Genomic DNA, 19,064 nt, shown 5'->3' with positions numbered 1-19,064 from the left:
GGGAGGGTCTCGCCCTCTCCCACCACTGGCATGGCTCCAGGCCCCTCAGGAAAAGGTGTGGGAGGTCAGGGAGCCCCCTGGGATCCCAGGCTTCAGGCTCAGGAGCAAGCAAAGACCTCGTAACCTCTCACTCCCGGGCAGCCGGACACTGTTGATGCTCCCCATCGACTTTGGCCTTTGGACACTTCAAGGCCAAGGGGCAGTGGCAGGGATGAAATGAGACAGGAAGGTGGAGAATAGACTTCGCCAGCCCTTTGCATCATTCTACAGGCCACGTGAAGAATGGACTTGAGGGGGTGACGTGAGAGGCAGGGGGGCAACTGGGAAGGCTGTGGCTATTTCCACGTTCACCATCATCACCCTTTGCCTGAACTTGGTGATGTCATGGGAACAAAGTGGTGGATGAATAAAGAGCCTTGAGACATTAAGTCAATCTGTGTGTGTGTGTGTGTGTGTGTGTGTGTGTCCTCTTTTTTCTTGCCTCCCCTGGGTCTCCTCCTTCGTCTTCCTCTCCTGTCACTCCCATCCCTCCCCCACAGACTAGCTTCCAACAAATCATGCTGTGCCACAGTCTTCCAGGGCATACATGGGTTCCTTTCTCATAACACTTGCTCCCTTTCAAAGGGAAGTGCTCAAAAGACTTAGAATATTTACCTCGGAAACACTTAGCGCTCTTTAACTAAAGCCAACCAAACCAAACCAAAATACTAGCCTTTCAAGGAATCCGTTCATTGAATAAATAATGCTCAAAGACAGCGTCTATCAAGAGGAACTGCTCCACCAGAGGGAAGGGGAACTAGGACCAAAAAGTTAGGGACTAACGTCTTCTATAACCGGAGCTCCTGAACGTGCTGTGGAAGACAAAGTTTCATGTCACAAAAATACGCAAATAAAACAAGGCATTAGGGTTTCAGGACCTATGATCCTTGGCAAAGTTTAGCCCCTCTTGAAAGTCCCTGGGAGAACATTGGTGCAGTGTTGGAGGTTGATTAGTCTTGAAGTCCACTGGCATAGTCCATCCTGGCTGCTGCAATAATACTATAGATTGGGTGACTTATAAGCCAAAAAAACAAAAAAAAAACCACGTTTATTTCTCATAGTTCTGGAGGCTGGGAGACAGATGAGCACCCTTTTCTAGATTCTAGAATTCTCATTTTATCCTCACGCTATGAAAGGGGCAAGGGAGGTCTGTGGGTTCTCTTTTACAACAACACTAATCCCATTTGGGGGGGCTCTGCTCATGACCTAATCACCTCTCAAAGACCCCACTAACAATATCACCTTGGAGGTTAGAATTTAGCATGTGAATTTTGAGGGGGCACAAATTCAGGCCACGGCATCGTGAGTTCGAGCCCCGCAGGGGGCTCCCGGCTGGGCGTGGTGCCTGCCTGAGATGCTCTCTCTCCCTCTCCCTCCGCGCCCTTCCCCGCTGGCTCTCTCTTTTTCTCTCTCCCTCAAAACGAAACAAACCCATGCCTGTCTTTCATCAGCACTGGCATGTGAGTTGTGATTTGTGTTATAGCAGAAACTTTAAAATAGTCACCATTTTTAAAGCTCCAAGATAATGGATAAAATGTGTTTTCAGTCCAGGGCCCGACTTTGCCCCATAACTCATGGAGTGAGTGAGACGGACGAGTGACGCATGTGGCCCTGTGTTTATCTGCTTCATTGTGGTTGCCAAATCAGTCCACAGACTGGCTACAGAAGGGCACAGAAGACCATTCTGCTTTCTCGTAAAATGCAGCCAATGCCGACAGGGAAATCACTAAATTGGCATTTCACCTTGACCATCAAAATTGCTCTAGTGCCCTCCCGTGCGTGTCTCAGCGGAGCTGCGTAACCACTAGAAGACTTCACCGTGGTTGTCTGATTCCTTAAAAAAAAAACAAAAAAACAAAAAAAAAAACACCACAGGGGTGCCTGGGTGACTTAGTCGTTGAAGCGTCTGACTCTTGATTTTGGCCCAGGTCATGATCTCGCAGTTTGTGAGTTTAAGCCTGGCCTCAGGCTCTACGCTGACAGTGTGGAGCTCTCTCTCCTCTCTCTCTCTGCCACTCCCCCGCTCTCACTCTTTCTCTCAAAGTAAACAAATAAACTTAAAATGCAGACCACATACGTATGGGGTGGGGGCTGGGAGGGCCTGTGTTGGCGCATTCGGACTGCCTTTTTCCCCTCTAGAGGTAGGTGGTGTCTGTGCCTTGTGATGGTCACCAAAGGGTCTCCTGTCACCAGAGAATCCAATAATTGTAAAGGACTAGGAGGGAATCTGTTCTAAACTCCCATAAGTAAAGGAACAACGGAGCCTCTTCCCTAAAGCCCAAACTGAGCCTTATCTGGAAGCCTCCAGTGTACAGAATTTACTGCCTACCTCCCCAAGAGAATTCAGCCACTAACCCTTCCATTTGTGGACACTCTTAATTGTTAGAAAACCCTTCCTTGCCTTACGATGAAATTGGCCGCCATCTTGGACCCATTTGTCAAGGTTCTGTTGTACAGAGCTGCACAAATATGCCTGAATCCCCACTCGGGGCCTTTGATGATGTCCCCCCTCAGTTTTCTTTCTTCCAGGTTAAGACATCTTTGGTTCTTTCCATCAACTCACACCACACGGCGTTGATACTGTTAACCCACCAGGTAATCCTGCTCGGTCACTGTCCACGACTGAAGCCAGCCGTGCACAAAACGGACTCTGTCACCTTCTACCCTCCGCGGCCACCGGACTCGATGCTCGCAGCCATTCCTTGGTGCCAGCTGGTAGTCGGGAAATAAGATTCGAGTTCCAATCCTGCTAGTGTGTGACCTTGAACAAGTCCTTTATCTTCCCCAGAAAATCATTTTCTCAATAGTGAAAATGAAGAGGCTGGATTACTTTACCTTCTGTGATTTATTCTATGGCTTCAGGGTGGTCAGTCTCAACGATCTGTTTTCCTCGTGAAAGAGAGCACATTAGCCCATTGTTTCTGTCACAGAACTAGGTTTCTGTCCCTTTACTAACTCCAGCTGAGCAAAGAGACAACAGGCCCCAGGGGTAGAGAGGGGAGAGAGGCTTTTGGTAGGTTCTAGAAGGGAGAAGAAAGAGTCAGACACCTAGAGGGCTGTCCATGGAGAAAAGTCTAGAGGCCCAGGGAGCATGTCTAGCCAGGTAGAAGGGACTGTGATGACCCTTTGGGAGAAGGGCTGAAGAATGAATTCCAAGAAGACAAATTCAATGGACTTTCCAATTTTGTGTAGAATTACTCCAGTCCTCAATTAGCCAGACACCCCTATAGCAGAAGGAAATAGGTGTTCTTTTGAAAAAAATATTGACATAGCAATCTTGGTTATTCAGGGACCAAGTAATCCAGTTTGTGAGTTCTAGAAGCACTTCAGTGCCCCTCCTGACACTAGAAATCTGGCCGAACCACCTCTTCTTACAAACAGAGCCATCAGAGAGACAGGGAGAGGAGTGAGATTAAAAAGGAACAAACTGTGTGTTTGCAGCTTGTGATAACGAAGGATTAGCTCCTCGTGGATTAACCCCCGCCCCCCCCCCCCCCCCCCCCACAGATAACAACTTTAAACTCTTGACCAAATACAAAGAAACAACAGCCTGAAGGCACCGGAGAGCAGCCGAGAGCGGGGCCACACTGGAAGGGAATCGACTCTACACTTGGAAGAAGGAAAAAGCGCCAGAGAGTTTTCCTTTGTTTACCAGTTTCATCCGGAAGGCAGACTATGGTGGAGCCAGGGAAGACCCCTCAAACTCTGAAAACCTGCAACTGTATTGCCTCAAAAAGCCGGCAGAATCTGGGGTGACCCGCAGTAGCCATAAAGTGAAGGAGCAATTCCTAGAAGGGACAGAAGCATCATGGGAGGATGGTCCTAATTCTGTATGTAAAGTCTATTCAAGATCCTGGCTAATCCCCGATTTGTGCGTGCATTAGCAGACTCCAGGCAGCCCAGTTAAGGTCAAACAACTGAACTAAGAATTCTATTCCTGCCCACCTAGGGGAAACAGTCTGGGGTTTGCATCTAGCCAGGTTTGCTGCAGGTTGAACAAACAACCCAAGATACTCTTCGTGAAAACATAACACAGCAGAGTAAGTAGAAGGGAGGAAACGCTAACTACAAGAGCACAAATCAATGAAATAAAGCAAGGAAAGCAGGCGATTATTTTTTTAAGAACGCCCAAAAGTGAGTTCTTTAAGGGGATCAACAAAATTGATAGGTGCTAGACAGATCACTCAAGAAAAGAAGGAAAGAACACAAATTATCAACATCAAAACCAAAACACAGCATACACCTGCAGATTCCTACAGATGTTAACATTTTAATAAGGGAGGGTTATAGAGAACTACCTGCCCAAACATTTGACGACTCAGTGGTCTCGGTTTGAACTTGACAAATTCTCTGAAGAAAATACACCTTACAAATCCTGACACCAGATGAATAGAATAACCCCATGTTTATTGAAGAAACAAATAATTCTCAAAATCCTATTCACAAAAAATATATATAAATTTATATATATATATATATATATATATCCCAAATTCCAGTCTTTTGCCAGGTATAAATACATGTCTAGAATTTACATAAATATACATTTAAAACTTTCACCACTCAATAGTAAAAATTGTTAAAAACAAATACATAAAGAAAGGGAAAAGATGTGAGCAGACATCTAACAAGGGAAGCATATGAAAAGGTGCTCGGTGTAATTGTCAGGGAAATGAAAATTAAAAGCAATTTCAAAATGACATACTACCACAGACCCACTAGATTGTGTAACATTTAAAAAGTTTTTTAACGTTTATTTACTTATTTTTGAGCAAGAGCGAGAGAGAGAGAGAGAGAGAGAGAGAACATGAAGGAGGGGCAGAGAGAGAGGGAGACACAGAATGCAAAGCAGGCTCCAGGCTCTGAGCTGTGAGCACAGAGCCCGACGCGGGGCTCAAACTACTCATGGACGGCGAGATCACGACCTGCGCCGAAGTCAGACGCCCAACCGACTGAGTCACCCAGGCGCCCCGATTGTTTACCATTTTAAAAACTGACAAGTGTTGGCGAGGATGTGGGGCAGTCTGAGCTCTCCTATACCGCTGGAGAGAATGCGAAATAGCACAACCAGTTTGGGGAAAAGTTCTGTCAGTTTCATACGCGAGTAACAGACCAAGCAACTACGCTACCCTCTGACTTAGCATGTCACCCTTAGGATTTGAAAGCACATGTCCTCAAAAAGATGTGTCCAAGAATGTGGAATCAGCCCAGGTGTCCCTCATCAGGGGGATGGACACACAACCATGGAATGAATGAAACACCAAGCAATACATGAGTTGAATGAAACATACAATGAAACACCAAGCAATAGAAATGAAACCTACGCAGGGCTGAGTGGCTCAGTCTGTTAAGCCTCCCACTCTGGATTTCAGCTTGGGTCAAGACATCATGGTTCATGGGGATCGAGCCCCGGGTCGGGCTTTGCACTGATAGCACGGAGCCTGCTTGTGATTCTCTCTCTCTCTCTCTCTCTCTCTCTCTCTCTCTCCCCCTCCCCAGCCCGCTCTCTTTCTCTCTTTCTCAAATAAACATGTCTTAAAAATTAAAAATAATAAAAAGTAAAAAACTTGTATCACGGAAAAAGTTCAAACCTAACCCAAAGCAGCATTGCAAGTGTGCTAACTGCACGGGTATCCGAGTTCAGCTTCTTTACCCTACTCTAAACTGCTGCTCTCCTGGAAAAACTATGTGTTGTCAACCCCGTCTATAAACTGAAGACCTCATTCTTCGATGGTGTCAAATTCCTAGAGCTGTAGAAAGATAGCGTAAACGCGCAACGTGATGCTTGCTTGCTTTCTCAAGTCATTCCAGGAAACTTTAAAGAGCTCCCAGTTGTATTTCTTTAAAGCTCATTCCTCTGGGTGACAATGGACACGTCCTTTAGTAAGTGCGGTAAGTTCCCGACAGCTGAATGAAGACACTTCCGGGGAGCGTCTTGAAAACCCTATGGAAAGCATCTGGTGGTTCAAAGGGGCTAATTAGATGGGTCAGGATATATAAGATCAGCATTTTTAAGGCTTAAGGGGTCAAAGGAGAAAGTACAATAAAAATTTGCAAACAAATGTCTATGACGTTGAGGCGGGCTGTAAAAGCAGAGCACGGCTAATAGTCCGCGGGAGCATTGCAGGAGCCACTTTGGAAAAAGAATGGCATCCTTAGGATGGGGCACCCCGCTAACAGAGAAGCCGGGGGTGGGGGTGGGGGTGGGGTGGGCCCGAGCCTGGTGGCTGCGGTGGCTGTGGCCTTGCATGGAGCCTGTCTCCTCATTCGATGAACACTCACATCAAAGACAGGGGAGGAAACCCCAGGCCGCGCTGATGCTAACAAGACTGGAGTGGCCTGAACTGACTTTTGAAAGCGATCAAATGGTCTCTGTTGGCTATTTAGGAAGGAAAGCAAAGCAGTCTGACGTTTCCCAAACACCTGGGAAATAATTACTCTTTCAGAAAGTTTCCGATGACTGATCCTCGGAACGTGCAGAAATATCTACTTGTGCCAATTAATAGCTGGGTGCAATCAGACAAGTTTCTTAACCTGTTTCCTCATCTGTAAAATCTAGTTCCTTGCTGTTCTTCATTAAATCAACCACCGCCATGTGTGCAAATGCTAGGGATCCAATAGACGAGGTCCCTATTCTCCCGCAGCTTAGATTCTAATGAGGGGAGACTGGTAACAACTAAACAAGTAATAAATAAGATAGTTTTGGAGAGTGGAAGGTGCTATGAGCAAAAATAAAATGACAAGAAGGGTCATGTGAACATTTGGGGGAGAATATTTCAGACAGTGAGAATAGTCAGTGCAAGGGTCCTGAGGCAGGAAGGGGGCTTGGAGAATTTCAAGAGGAGGCAAAGACCAATGCGACTGTAGTTCCGTGAACAGGTTGGAACAGACAGGAGAGTGGCCAGAAGTGTTCTATGAGAGGTGTCACGTAAGAAGTGGGGAAGGGGGAAGTCTTGACCTCATAGGGTGCTGTGAAAATGAAATCAGAATTGCCTTCCTGATAAACTGTCCTTTCAAAAAGAAGAGGGGAGGAGAATCCCGGAGATGGCCAAACTGAGTGCGTGCAGGTTAAGGCTGCTGCAGAATGGGCATCCTTGGATTTGCCTTCTTAGCGCTCTAAAGAGGATTGATGGGTTTCAAGACCATCATCCCCTTGAGATAAATGTCTCCGTGCGTCCCCTAGACACTCTGAATTCAATTAGTTTAATTAGAAAACAAGTAAAGAGGAATTATCCTAATATAGCTTTGCGCCTGACAACTCCAGAAAAGCCCATTTCTCCGGCAGAAATCCAAGTTTCCCTCTCTTATTTACATATTCTGAGATAATGATGCAGATGTTCCATTTTGCTGGCAAGAAAGGTGGACATCTCTTACCCAATAGATCATATATTCGCTTTAATCATAATAATACTTTCTGACTTTCTTCACTCTTTAATGAAGTAAGAACATTGGTATGTGAGCGAATATTTTGAACCCACTAATGGGGGCTGGGGGAAGAGGGAGAATGCCTGGATTTTCAGCGTTTGCCAATTTCTGTGGTGAAAATATTCCCACTATGACTCATTTCAAGCCACTAATATGACATCAGTGAACTCAGAGCTGGGAAGGAATACTAATCATCTGCTCTCACAAGCCACTGGAGGCTGATGCTAGCACGCCAGTGGATAGTTGTTTGCCCAAATGGTCTGCAAATCTATTGCCAAGGGAATTTTTTTTTCTCTCTTACGTAGAGGCTACTTGGATTAGCATCAGCTGCAAAAGTAAACTGAGGACCCAGGCCGAGGCAATTGGGTTGGTAAGTGATTAGGGAGTAGTATGAAAAGTAACTTCATTGCGTTTGTTCAATAAGCACGCTCCTCCAGGATTCATGCGCGGGCTTACTCGACTATAAGCGTGGGACTTCCAGGTGCGGGGTCCTGAGAGCTTAGCGTGCCGGAGAGTCATAGAGGGTCAGGGAGTCTGGAGACTGGCCCCCAGTCCAAGCCTTGCCACAGCCCTTCTGTCTCATCATGGGCAGATCACTTCCTGTCTCTAGGCCCTGATTTCCACATCTCCAAGGGAAAGTTTGGGGCGAGGACTGGGAGAGCAGACAAGGTAATCACTGAGTTTTTCCTCCTAAGTCTTAAACATACGATCTTCTGAAATACCAGAAAACTAAATCAGAAACTAATTTTAAGTGCTGGTGTTCCTAAAAATATCGTGATTGGGAAACAACAGAAAGGCCAAAGGACAGCCTTCTTACTAATTAACGGATGATCTCCAGAGAGCTGTGGTCTCTGTTCCTTCACAAAAGGAAGGCTTTCAAACAGCCTGTTACCACCGGGAAACTCAGCAGCTCCCAGCTGCCCTTGGTTTCACCTTGCGATTGGGGTAAATGTCTGTTACCGTCTGCCCATCTCAGTTCAGCCAGAAATGCCTAGATGATGCCCATCTTTTCATTGGTATGTGTCTTTTTTTTTTTTTTAATTTTTTTTCGATTTTATTTATTTTTTTGGGACAGAGAGAGACAGAGCATGAACGGGGGGAGGGGCAGAGAGAGAGGGAGACACAGAATCGGAAACAGGCTCCAGGCTCCGAGCCATCAGCCCAGAGCCTGACGCGGGGCTCGAACTCACGGACCGCGAGATCGTGACCTGGCTGAAGTCGGACGCTTAACCGACTGCGCCACCCAGGCGCCCCTGGTATGTGTCTTTTAGCTACAAGTATATGAGGGAGTTATTGTTCGCCGCAGGATCCTTATATCAACATTTGCTTCAATTTAGTCTGAAAATCGTAGAAAATATTCAGAGTGCCATACTGAGTGGTAAACTGACATATGGGACGTGTTTATCATTTGTGCCAATGTGATAAAAGTGTCCAACGATAGTCATAATTGGTTGTCTACTTGTAAAGATGGGTTTTCCGACAAGCATCTCTAAGAACATTTTCCTGACTTTCCTTCTGTTGTGCTTCAGGTAGGGAAATATTTCACTGAGTAGAAGATTTGGCAGTGAGAGAGGAACAAGCACCGAGCTGAAGAGAGAGTTGGGTGATTGTCTTCTCCACAACTTTCAGCAGCTTGCGTCCTGTGCCCATGACATACAACGTACAGTGTAGCATAGCGGAGAATTCATGACATCAAAGGCAGACAAACTAAATGGCACAGGGGGTGATGCTTAAAAATATATTTTTACATTAAACACTGGGAGTGAGTTGGAACTCTGGAAACGGAGAGAAAATTCACCCAGCTTTATGGGACAACCGTGAGAAGTTGAGCGGTATCTTTTTTTTTTTTTTTTAGCATACCTGTCGTCATTATAATTGACCAAATAAATTATAAATTGCCCATCACAACTTTTTCACTCACACGTCCTCCAAACCCTGAACTGCAACGTTCCTATATCCTCTGACTACCAAGTGTTCTTTTTTTTATCTGCTAGTTCTCTTATAGCCACAGGAAAATTCACAACGCATGTCATCTAAGCTGACCATATTGGGAGGTGGGTAGATGGGCACGTTACTGAAAAAACGCCTACGTCCTGATTCCACCCGAAACCAGTTGTGCAAACTTGGCGAGTGATTTAACCTGTATTTCAGATGCCTTGCCTATAAAATGGAAATAATAATATTGTCTACCTCATAGGGTTATTGTGAGGACTAATTAGGTAATCCACGTAAAGTACTCAGAAGAGTGTCCACTGGCATATAGTATTCAAAAAAAATAACTGTTTTATATATATGTGTATATATATATATATATATATATGATTTGTCATATATATGTATATAATTTGTTGCATTTCAGTGTGTGTGAATTCAGTGTTGAATTTCAGTGAATTTCATATATATGTATATAATTTGTTGCATTTCAGTGTGTGTGTGAATTCAGTGTTGAATTTCAGTGAATTTCATATATATGTATATAATTTGTTGCATTTCAGTGTGTGTGTGAATTCAGTGTTGAATTTCAGTGAATTTCATATATATGTATATAATTTGTTGCATTTCAGCGTGTGTGTGTGTGTGTGTGTGTGTGTGTGTGTGTGTGAATTCAGTGTTGAATTTCAGTGAATTTCATATATATGTATATAATGTGTTGCATTTCAGTGTGTGTGTGAATTCAGTGTTGAATTTCAGTGAATTTCAGTGTGTGTGTGTGTGTGCGCACGCGTGTTTCATGTTTATATGAGTTTGGGCTACAACTAAAGTGAAGTTGCCTTCCCTGAAAGACCGTGTATGAGCTAGCAGGGGAGATGGTCCTCCAGTGTGGTCCAAGACAAGTGGAATTATTCCAGGATAAAAATACATCCACTAAGGGAACAGTCAGTATCCAGATGATAGCGGTGGCTTCATGCACTTTATGAAGTACAACCTAAAACATTGCTTCAAGGTGAAATTACCAGAGGCTAGGGTCAAATGCCATTAGCTCGCCGTGCGCACAGGCCACCTGCTCACCCAGTGCCCAGGGAACTCACTCCTCAAATGTGCATTGCTCAAAAGAGTGTTTTGGGGGAGGCAGTCCGCCTAGAATGCTTCCAAACATGGGTCCCCGCGCATGCATCCAAGATAAAGGAGTCACTTTGGCCTACAACTTCCCATAATTGCTGGTTACATTTAGCTTTCATTGTCTTCCCGCTGGCCTGTCCCATTCCCTTTCTCCTCAAAATCTCCCCCCTCCTCCTCCAATTATTGTTCGATATTGTCCTTCCCACATCACCCGGAACCTCCCACTCTGAAGACCCTCCCAAGCCCCCGACCACCCTCACTCTCCTCACTTCTGGAAATGTTTCTCTGGGCCATGCCAAGTTTAAAGGGGCTTTATCTGTGTGTAAGCCCATGCGGGCTGGGAGGAGGGATTTTTCTTTGATCCACCTAATGAATTAATGAATTAAACAGAGGTGGAGTTCAGAAGGCAGGCTCCTTACTTTTGCTGAAGTTGGGCTGATTTTAAGCGGGCCTAACTGCTGGAAAAAATGCTGCTTCATGCTAGAAGAATTAGGGACATGGCCGAGTCCATTCATCTTCCCTAATCGAGTTCTTGGGAAATACACATGTAGATTAGCCCCTAACAATGACCCCCGGCTGATTGCTTGGAGTACTCCTCCATGGTGCCCACAAGGGTATTGACTAGCTCTTTATGTCCTGCACAAAGGAAGCCCCAAGCTCCCCTTGTCCTGCTTTGCCCTGTTTCTCCGAAGTCCTGGCTGTTGAAGTCTTTTCTGCTTTTCTCTCAAGACTCTGAAATAAACAGTAAATAAAAGTTAACCTCACCTGGACCTATTAGGGAGAGCTGGGCAGTCCCAGAGAGAATTAACTTTGGAAAACAAGGCTATAAGCCCCTTAGCGTGTGGGCAGAAGCTTAAGAAAACACTGCCGATCTTTGTTTAGCAGCGATTATAGAAATCAATTTAATATTGGGGAAGTTTACATAAAAAGGATTCTTGGTCATAGCGGAGACGGCAAACACCAATCTCCTATCCCTGTGGCTGTCCTCTGGTCACCAAGGCATCAGAACCTCAGTCACCTGGTCTATGTAATTGGCCTGTGGGACATTGTGGGGTGCCACCAGACTGTTAGGAGGACACTGCCTTGGACAGCCTAGAAAGCCTGAGGGCCCCAGGGGCAGGCTTTGCCTGGACTGTGGTGGGAACCTTTCAAGGATTTGTTCGCTAGTCCCGGACACCAGCGCCCAAAGGCCACTGTCCACAGTCTCTGACTTCATTTCTCTGGGAGGCTGAGCTGCCACCATCTCAGCCTCTTAGATGCAGCATTCGGTCTCCGGGAAGGATTAAAGATGGAGACTGTGGGCTCAGATGTGCCTTTATTCTTCTCATAAACATCACACCCTCCACCATTTATTACAAGTGAGCGGTAGGCAGAAAACACTGGACAAAGAGTCAGGTCGTCTGAGCTCTAGTCTTGACCCCTCCGCTTACCAGCTGCATCAGGTTGAGCCTCAGTTTCCTCTTCGATAAAATGGGGACGGGGGCACCCGGATGGTTCAGTCGATTTAAGTGTCTGACTTCCAGTCATGGTCTCTCGGTTTGTAGGTTCGGGTTCCGTGTCAGGCTCTGTGCTGACAGCTCGGAGCCTGGAGCCTGCTTTGGATCCTGTGTCTCCCTCTCACTTTGCCCCTCCCCCACTCGCACTCTGTCTCTCTCTCTCTCAAAAATAAATAAACATTAAAAAATATCGTTAATAATAACATAATATAAAACGGGGCAGACATATTTGTCCCCCTCACCTCGCTTGGTTTCGAGGATCCTGTGATGTGAAGACCGTGAAAAGGCTCTGACAAGTATAAAGAATCGTGCAGAAACTATAAAGTGCGTATTAATTATCATTAATGTAGCTCTCTCTTAAACCACAATTTCTCACTTGAATCCGAAGCTCAATTTCTATCTACTGCAAACTCACCTGCTTGCTATTTTAATTTACCTTTTTATAGGCCTACTAAAAAAAAAGAGAGCGATTTGTGTAATGACCACCCCATATGCCCATCACAGACAATTCATCATTCCATGCTCCTTAATATAGTCACATGTTCTTTTGTGACTTTGGGGGCGCCTGGCTGACCAGCGAGCAGCTCCCCTTGGTATAGAGGTTGCTTACATAAATAAACTTAAAAAAATAAAATAAAGGTGAGGGTTGGAAAATAGGTGGGGTTTTTTTTTTTCTCCCTTGTTTCTTCCTTTGTCTCGTCTCCCAGGCTGGACGTTAAACTCCTCAAGGCCAGCGCCTGGCTGGCCTTTCTTTTCTTTTGAGGTTCTGGCATGGCCCACGTCAGTGGGGGACCCTGGGAAGGGAGGCGGTAACCCCTCACCCGAATGCAAGCAGAAATAAACTAGCGGTGGGCATGGGGGTGGGGGGAGATGCCCCTGCGTGGAGATCGGAGCCCCTATTACAGAGGAGATTTTAAGAAACTCTATTTTGTGTCTGTAAGGCCACGGATGTTAAATTTATTGTGGCAATCGTTTCACAACAAACGTAAGTCACATCATGATACTGGCCACCTTAAACTTACACAGCGCTGTACGTCAATTATATGGCAATAAAACTGGGGAAATGAAAAAGAATACGAATCTCGAGTTCCTGAGATTCTTGGGAAGACATTTGGGTTCACGTTTCCTGCCAATAGTTTGGCGAAGGTGGACGGGCGTGCGGGGTCTGGCATCAGGTTTGAGAAGTGACAAGGTTATCAGTGGCGACCACGGCGATGGCGGATGTGAAAAAACACTTGCCTGCAGTAACCATCATTCCAGTTTGCGCCACGGAGGCCCCGTGGGGCTCCCCAAGTGGAAAGACATGCATGCAGCAGATTCCGCCTATAACCGCACCCTCCACCCCACCCCCTCCTCCCAGGACGTGAGAGGCCTGCACCCCAGACGAGGGTCCTTCTCCAGCCAGCCTGAGGCTGGGCCTTCTCCTTGGCCTGCAGACTGTTTGGTGGGGAGAGGGTTCTCCAGGAACAGTCTACGAGGGTGAGGGACCCCTGTTGGGTCTTCCACTGGGCCTGAGCCTGGCGGCGTGTCCGACTCAGGGCCTCCCAGCCTCCTGCTGGGCGGTGGGGCACTTGAGGTCACCGGGCGTGCAGGCACAGATGGCCCCACCGCCTCCTGGGGCTCGGCCCTGGAGTGAGGGGGCCTGCCGGCCGCGCGAGTCCGAGGAGACAGGAAGGAGTAGTTAAAAATATAGCGACAAACAAAATAAACCCGAAGACCGAGGCTTGGGCCTACGGAGCCGAAAGAGGAGTGCCCTTGGGAATAAAAAGAGGGCGAAGGGAAAACTCAAACTGAGAAGTAGCGTGCGTGGACTGACTCCCTACGCCCCAGAGCCTGGAAGCGGTACGCTCTGTCTTTCCAAAGGTCGCCCCGGGCACTCTGCCCGGGCGGAGGAAAGTGTGCCTGAAGGCAGAGGCGAGTCTGGGGTCGGGGGAGGGAAGGGGGAGGGAAGCCCGAGCAGCGAGGCAAGCCCACCGGGTGGTGGGGGAAGGTGAGGCAAAGGGCGTCGGCCCCGTTGAGGCCAGACCGGGGGGAAGCGGGCCCCAGAGCCGGGTCCCCAGGCCCGTCAAACACCCCACCGCACTTCCCTCGGGGTTGTGTGTGGAGCGTTTGGAGCGGATCGAGTGGTGGAGGGTGGAAAGTTCGGCGCGGCGGCCCCGCCCGGGGCGGCGGAGCGAGGACCCCGAGGCGGGCGAGGGAAGGACCCGCCTCGCTGCGGGGGGAGGGGCCGAGGGAAGAGGCCGGGGCCGGGGCGGGAGGGGAGGAGCCAGGGCGAGCGGGCTCGCCGCCTTTAGCACCCGGAGCCCCGGCTGCCCCGAGTCCGAACTTCAGACTCCTGCAGAGACCCCGGCGGCCGCCGGCCGAGCGCTCGCCCGCCTCCAGCGCGCGCAGCCGGGGCCCGCGTCGCCCGCCGAGCTTGACCTTGGGTCGGGCCCCCGCGGGTGGGACCGCCGTGCCCGGGAAGCGGCGACTTCGAGCCTCTTCTCTCGGTCTCCCGAGCAGGCTGCGCTGCGAGAGCGCGGGCCGCGCCCTCCCGCCTCCTGGCGCTCCCCATGCACCTGCCCGGCTGCGCCCCCGCCATGGCCGACGGCAGCTTCTCGCTGGCCGGCCACCTGCTCCGCAGCCCGGGAGGGAGCACCTCGCGGCTGCACAGCATCGAGGCTATCCTGGGATTTACCAAGGACGACGGGATCCTCGGTTCCTTCTCGGCGGAGCCGGGCGCTCGGGGAGCGAAGGAGCGGGATAGGAGGCCGGGCGCGCGGGCCGCTTGCCCCAAGGCGCCGGGGGGAGGCGCCGAGCCCTCCGCGCAGCCTGCCCCGGTGCCCGCTCCCGAGTACGAAGGTGAGTGCGCACCCCCGGCCGCGGAAGGGCCCTGAGGCGTGCCCAAACTTAGGCGCTCTGCAAGAGGACGGAGCCCCTACCTCGACTTTTATTAAGGCATTTGGGCGCGGGATTGGGTTTGGGGGTGTATATAAGCTTCCAGTTTGCGTTCAGAGAAAGCTTAGAGGCCCCCCGCAGCCTTATCCCCGACCTCCCGGTCCAACGCCCGGGAGGAGCCCGCGTCCCGCTGTCGGCGTCCCAGGGTAGGCCGACTGGGCCCAGGGATACTCCGGGGAGTGTCCCTGACCTTCTGGGGCTTCTTCGTCCCAGCCCCTCGACCCTATTGCCCCAAGGAGCCTGGGGAGGCGCGGCCGAGCCCAGGGCTGCCGGTCGGTCCCGCCACCAGCGACGCGAAACTGTCGGACGAGGAGCAGCCCAAGAAGAAGCACCGGAGGAACCGCACGACCTTCACCACATACCAGCTGCACGAGCTGGAGCGCGCGTTCGAGAAGTCTCACTACCCCGACGTGTACAGCCGCGAGGAGCTGGCAGGCAAGGTCAACCTACCCGAAGTCCGGGTCCAGGTAAAGCGCCCCCGATCGGTCCCCGGGAGGGTCCCAGGCCCAAGCCGCAGCCAAATGCTCCCTTGAATCCCGGCGTCTACGCATTTCACGTGGGACGCTTCCCATTGGTCTTCCTCGGCTCCGCTCGCGCAGAGCCTCGAAGGAGCGTCGCAGATCTTCCTTGGGCCCCACGACCGCCTCCGGGTCATTCTGTTCCAGTTTGTAGTCGCACCTCCCTGGGCCGGGGGGGGGGGGGTCTCTCTTCTAACCTAAAGAGAGGTATTAGAGATGGCTGGCAAGATGAAGGGCGACAGTTCCGTAGACGCAGCCGGGATTGGGGCGGGCGGCGGTGAGTAGAGAGGGGATGTAGGCAGCGTGGAGGGGGGGAGGATTGGGGCCCCCGAATGCCACCTCCTCAGTAACTGCGCTCACCCTGCTGAGAAACGAAAGCCCCCGTCTGCCTGCAAGGACCCTGGCGCCTGCAGTTGAAGGTTTTGGTGGATTTGTTTCAGAAACTGACTTTTGCTTCTTTGGTGTACATCCAACCAAACTTCCCGCTGCTGCAGAGGCCTTCTCTCTCTCTCTCTCTCTCTCTCTCTCTCTCTCTCTCTCTCTCTCTCTCTCTCTCGTAAAGGGGTTTTCGCTTTAATTAAAGCTGAATTATCTTTAATCCCTGATCATTAAAATATTTGAAAGCCTTAAATATTTGCTAGTCATCTGTGAAAAATCTGGGAGGATTTCCAAATTAGGAGACTTTGCAGAGGCCTGAAAGGGAGTCATTGGGAACAAATTTCACTGCATCTGAAAGGCGGTGGAACTAAGATGAGGTTTGTGCGTGTGTCTGATGAGTTAGATTTCCAGGGAGTGAAGATATTCAGACCTTCGGGGGCTTTTCGCCTTACCTTAAGAGTAAAAGGGGCCAAGCTTTTGCCTTTTGTCCCTTCTGCTCATTTAGGAGTTTCAAGTAATGAGTAAATATCATGGTTTTCAAAACTAGTTCCCTCATGTGACTCAGGATGGCAAGGGCCCTTCTGTTTCTCTTAATTTGGGGACAGTCGAGCTGCAATGGTTTCATTGAAGGTGTAGACATTTTTGCACCTGCTTTTCAGGGTGGGGGTGGGGGGTGGGGGGAAGAGGGTGGGGGAGGGGGAGGAAAAGAACACAAGTGAAAGATGAAGGAGAGGAGAGACAGTCTTCCAACCAGGGGCGCCTTCACACCTGACATCACCTTCGTCCTACCTTCCTTCCTCCCTCTTTATTCGTTTAGGGATTTGGGCTCTTCCTTTAAGTCATCAGCTTGTTGAGAACGGTGTCTGCGACTTCTCTGTGACCACAGGGCCAGCACAGTGCCCAACATATGGCGGGTTCTTAACACATGGCTATGATGTAATCGGATGGGGGGGGAGTCTACTGTGGGCCTCCAGCTGTGTGGAGGGCAGCAGCTCAGCCCTAGAAGAAAGGACGTCCGGGTCCTTAGTTCTCTGACTTTGAATACTGGGTGGGAGACTAGAGCTGATGTTTCTGGGGCTAGAGTGGGGCCTGCAGGGAATTAGAGGAAGCCGTGGGATGAGAGCCCTTCCCATGTTGATGTTTCTCTTCTATTATCAGCAACTATCTCATGTTTCTGGGGGAAATTAGGGCCTCGGCTACGTAGATGAATCTTTTGTGGGAAGAGGACGAGGTTACTTACGGGTTTGTTCTTTTTCTCTCCCCCGCCCCACCCCCAATCCTAACTTTGCAGACACTTGCCCTGCTCCGCCTAGGTGCTGGGGGACTGTTTCCTCAGTGCTTCTAGGAGGTCCCCTCCCCCACTGACTCAAAGCTGCCTTCTCCCTTCTGAGGTCACAGCTATTCTCCTATGTCCCTCTAGAAATATATCACTGAGGCCACCAGTTTGGCCAAAGTTCTTTCTGATTCTCTGCTAAACTAGACCAACGAACTCTCTGTTCTGTGTCCAAGGGTGGTAACTTGGTGGTGACACCTTCGTCACACCTTTTCTTGTGCCTTTACCTAATCAGAAATAGACATTTTATCATTAAGAGATCAGACTTCACTCTTGGTGTGGACTTTCTATATGTAAAGAAAAAAAGGAAGGAGGGAGGGAAGGAAGGAAGAGAAGGAAAGAAAGAAAGAAAGAAAGAAAGAAAGAAAGAAAGAAAGAAAGAAAAAAGGAAGGAAGGAAGAAAAAGAAAGAAAGAGAGAAAAGAAAGAAAGAAAGAAAGAAAGAAAGAAAGAAAGAAAGAAAGAAAGACAGGCTTGAACTCACTGAACTCATCTTATAGTAATGTCAAAGTTGACTCCGAAAAGTCTACGTAAATATAGTAAACGTGAGCTGTTGTAATCATTGGAAGCAATTTATAAGAAACATCAGAAATACTAAAGGGATACTAATTAAATAAGAACGAAGATCTTTTTAAAGCAGCAACTCAAGCTCGGGATAAAACACCCCCTCTTGCTTCCCCCAGTCACCACAACCAGTAATTCCTGGAAATGGAATTTAACACCCAGTGTGGCCAGTTGGGGTACTTAGAGTATTTGTGTATCCGTATGTTTATAATCGAGCCGAAAGGTAGGCCAAGCACAGAAAGCCCGAGCGGAAACCAGCCACCGAGAGCAGTACCATCGAGGGAGGAAGCAAAGTCTAAACCAAAGTGCCAAGGGGAGCTGCGAACCACCAGGTCACCGAAATCTGGTGCCATGTGGTTTCCGAAATCCTGGGTCCGATCCCCAAGGTTAACTTCACTTTTTTTTCCTGAGCACCTGCTGTGTGCCGCGAGTGGGAAACAGATACAGCCACAGCTGTGGGTGAGGTAAACAGGGGCCCGGGTGGGACACGGATGAGACAAAGACTCTGAGAGGAGGGAGGAGGCAAAAAGGGGAAAACGGGATGCAAAAGGAAGGAGAGCGTAGGGGTGGCGTTTTCCTGGGCGGGGGGCGAGGGGGTCGTCCAGCCAGGCGCAGGGCGGGGACGCGTCCCCACGCCTCCGCCGCAGCCCGACCGCCGCTGTGCTGCCCTCCGCAGGTGTGGTTCCAGAACCGACGGGCCAAGTGGCGGCGGCAGGAGAAGCTGGAGGTGTCGTCCATGAAGCTGCAAGACTCGCCCCTCCTGTCCTTCAGCCGCTCGCCGCCCTCGGCGGCTCTGGCGCCCCTCGGGACGGGCCCGGGCGGCGGCGGCGGGCCGGCGGGGGGCGCCCTGCCGCTCGAGTCGTGGCTCGGGTCGCCGCTGCCGGGCGGGGGCGCCACGGCGCTGCAGAGCCTGCCGGGCTTCGGGCCGCCGGCGCAGAGCCTGCCCGCCAGCTACACGCCGCCGCCGCCGCCGCCCTTCCTCAACTCCCCGCCGCTGGGCCCCGGCCTGCAGCCTCTCGGGCCGCCGCCGCCCGCCTACCCGTGCGCGCCCGGCTTCGGGGACAAGTTCCCGCTGGACGAGGCGGACCCGCGCAACAGCAGCATCGCGGCCCTGCGCCTCAAGGCCAAGGAGCACATCCAGGCCATCGGGAAGCCGTGGCAGGCCCTCTAGGGCCACCGGGGACCACATCGGGCCGGACCACCGCCCCGGGAGCCGCCCCGGAGCCGCACGCGCGCCTCCCTCCGTCCTTGGGGTCCCCCACTGTCACTCTCCCGAGCCGTCTGAAGCTGCAGCCAGGCGGGGCTCTAGGACGCG

The 19,064-nt window shown here is 50.1% G+C and overlaps 1 protein-coding gene across 1 annotated transcript; it reads left to right on the top strand.

The window, feature by feature from the left end:
• Nucleotides 1–14,572: 14,572 nt before the first annotated feature.
• Nucleotides 14,573–18,920, top strand: RAX (retina and anterior neural fold homeobox). Its single transcript, XM_042963215.1, has 3 exons — nucleotides 14,573–14,861; nucleotides 15,171–15,424; nucleotides 18,426–18,920. Exons 1-3 carry the CDS (start codon nucleotides 14,573–14,575, stop codon nucleotides 18,918–18,920), a joined length of 1,038 nt encoding a protein of 345 aa, XP_042819149.1.
• The last annotated feature ends 144 nt before the right edge of the window (nucleotides 18,921–19,064 follow it).

The sequence above is a fragment of the Panthera tigris genome, chromosome D3, assembly GCF_018350195.1.
Source record: "Panthera tigris isolate Pti1 chromosome D3, P.tigris_Pti1_mat1.1, whole genome shotgun sequence".
Taxonomy (NCBI): Eukaryota; Metazoa; Chordata; class Mammalia; order Carnivora; family Felidae; genus Panthera; species Panthera tigris.
Note: the sequence above shows the minus strand (reverse complement) of the source record. Positions and strands in the feature narration are given on the sequence as shown.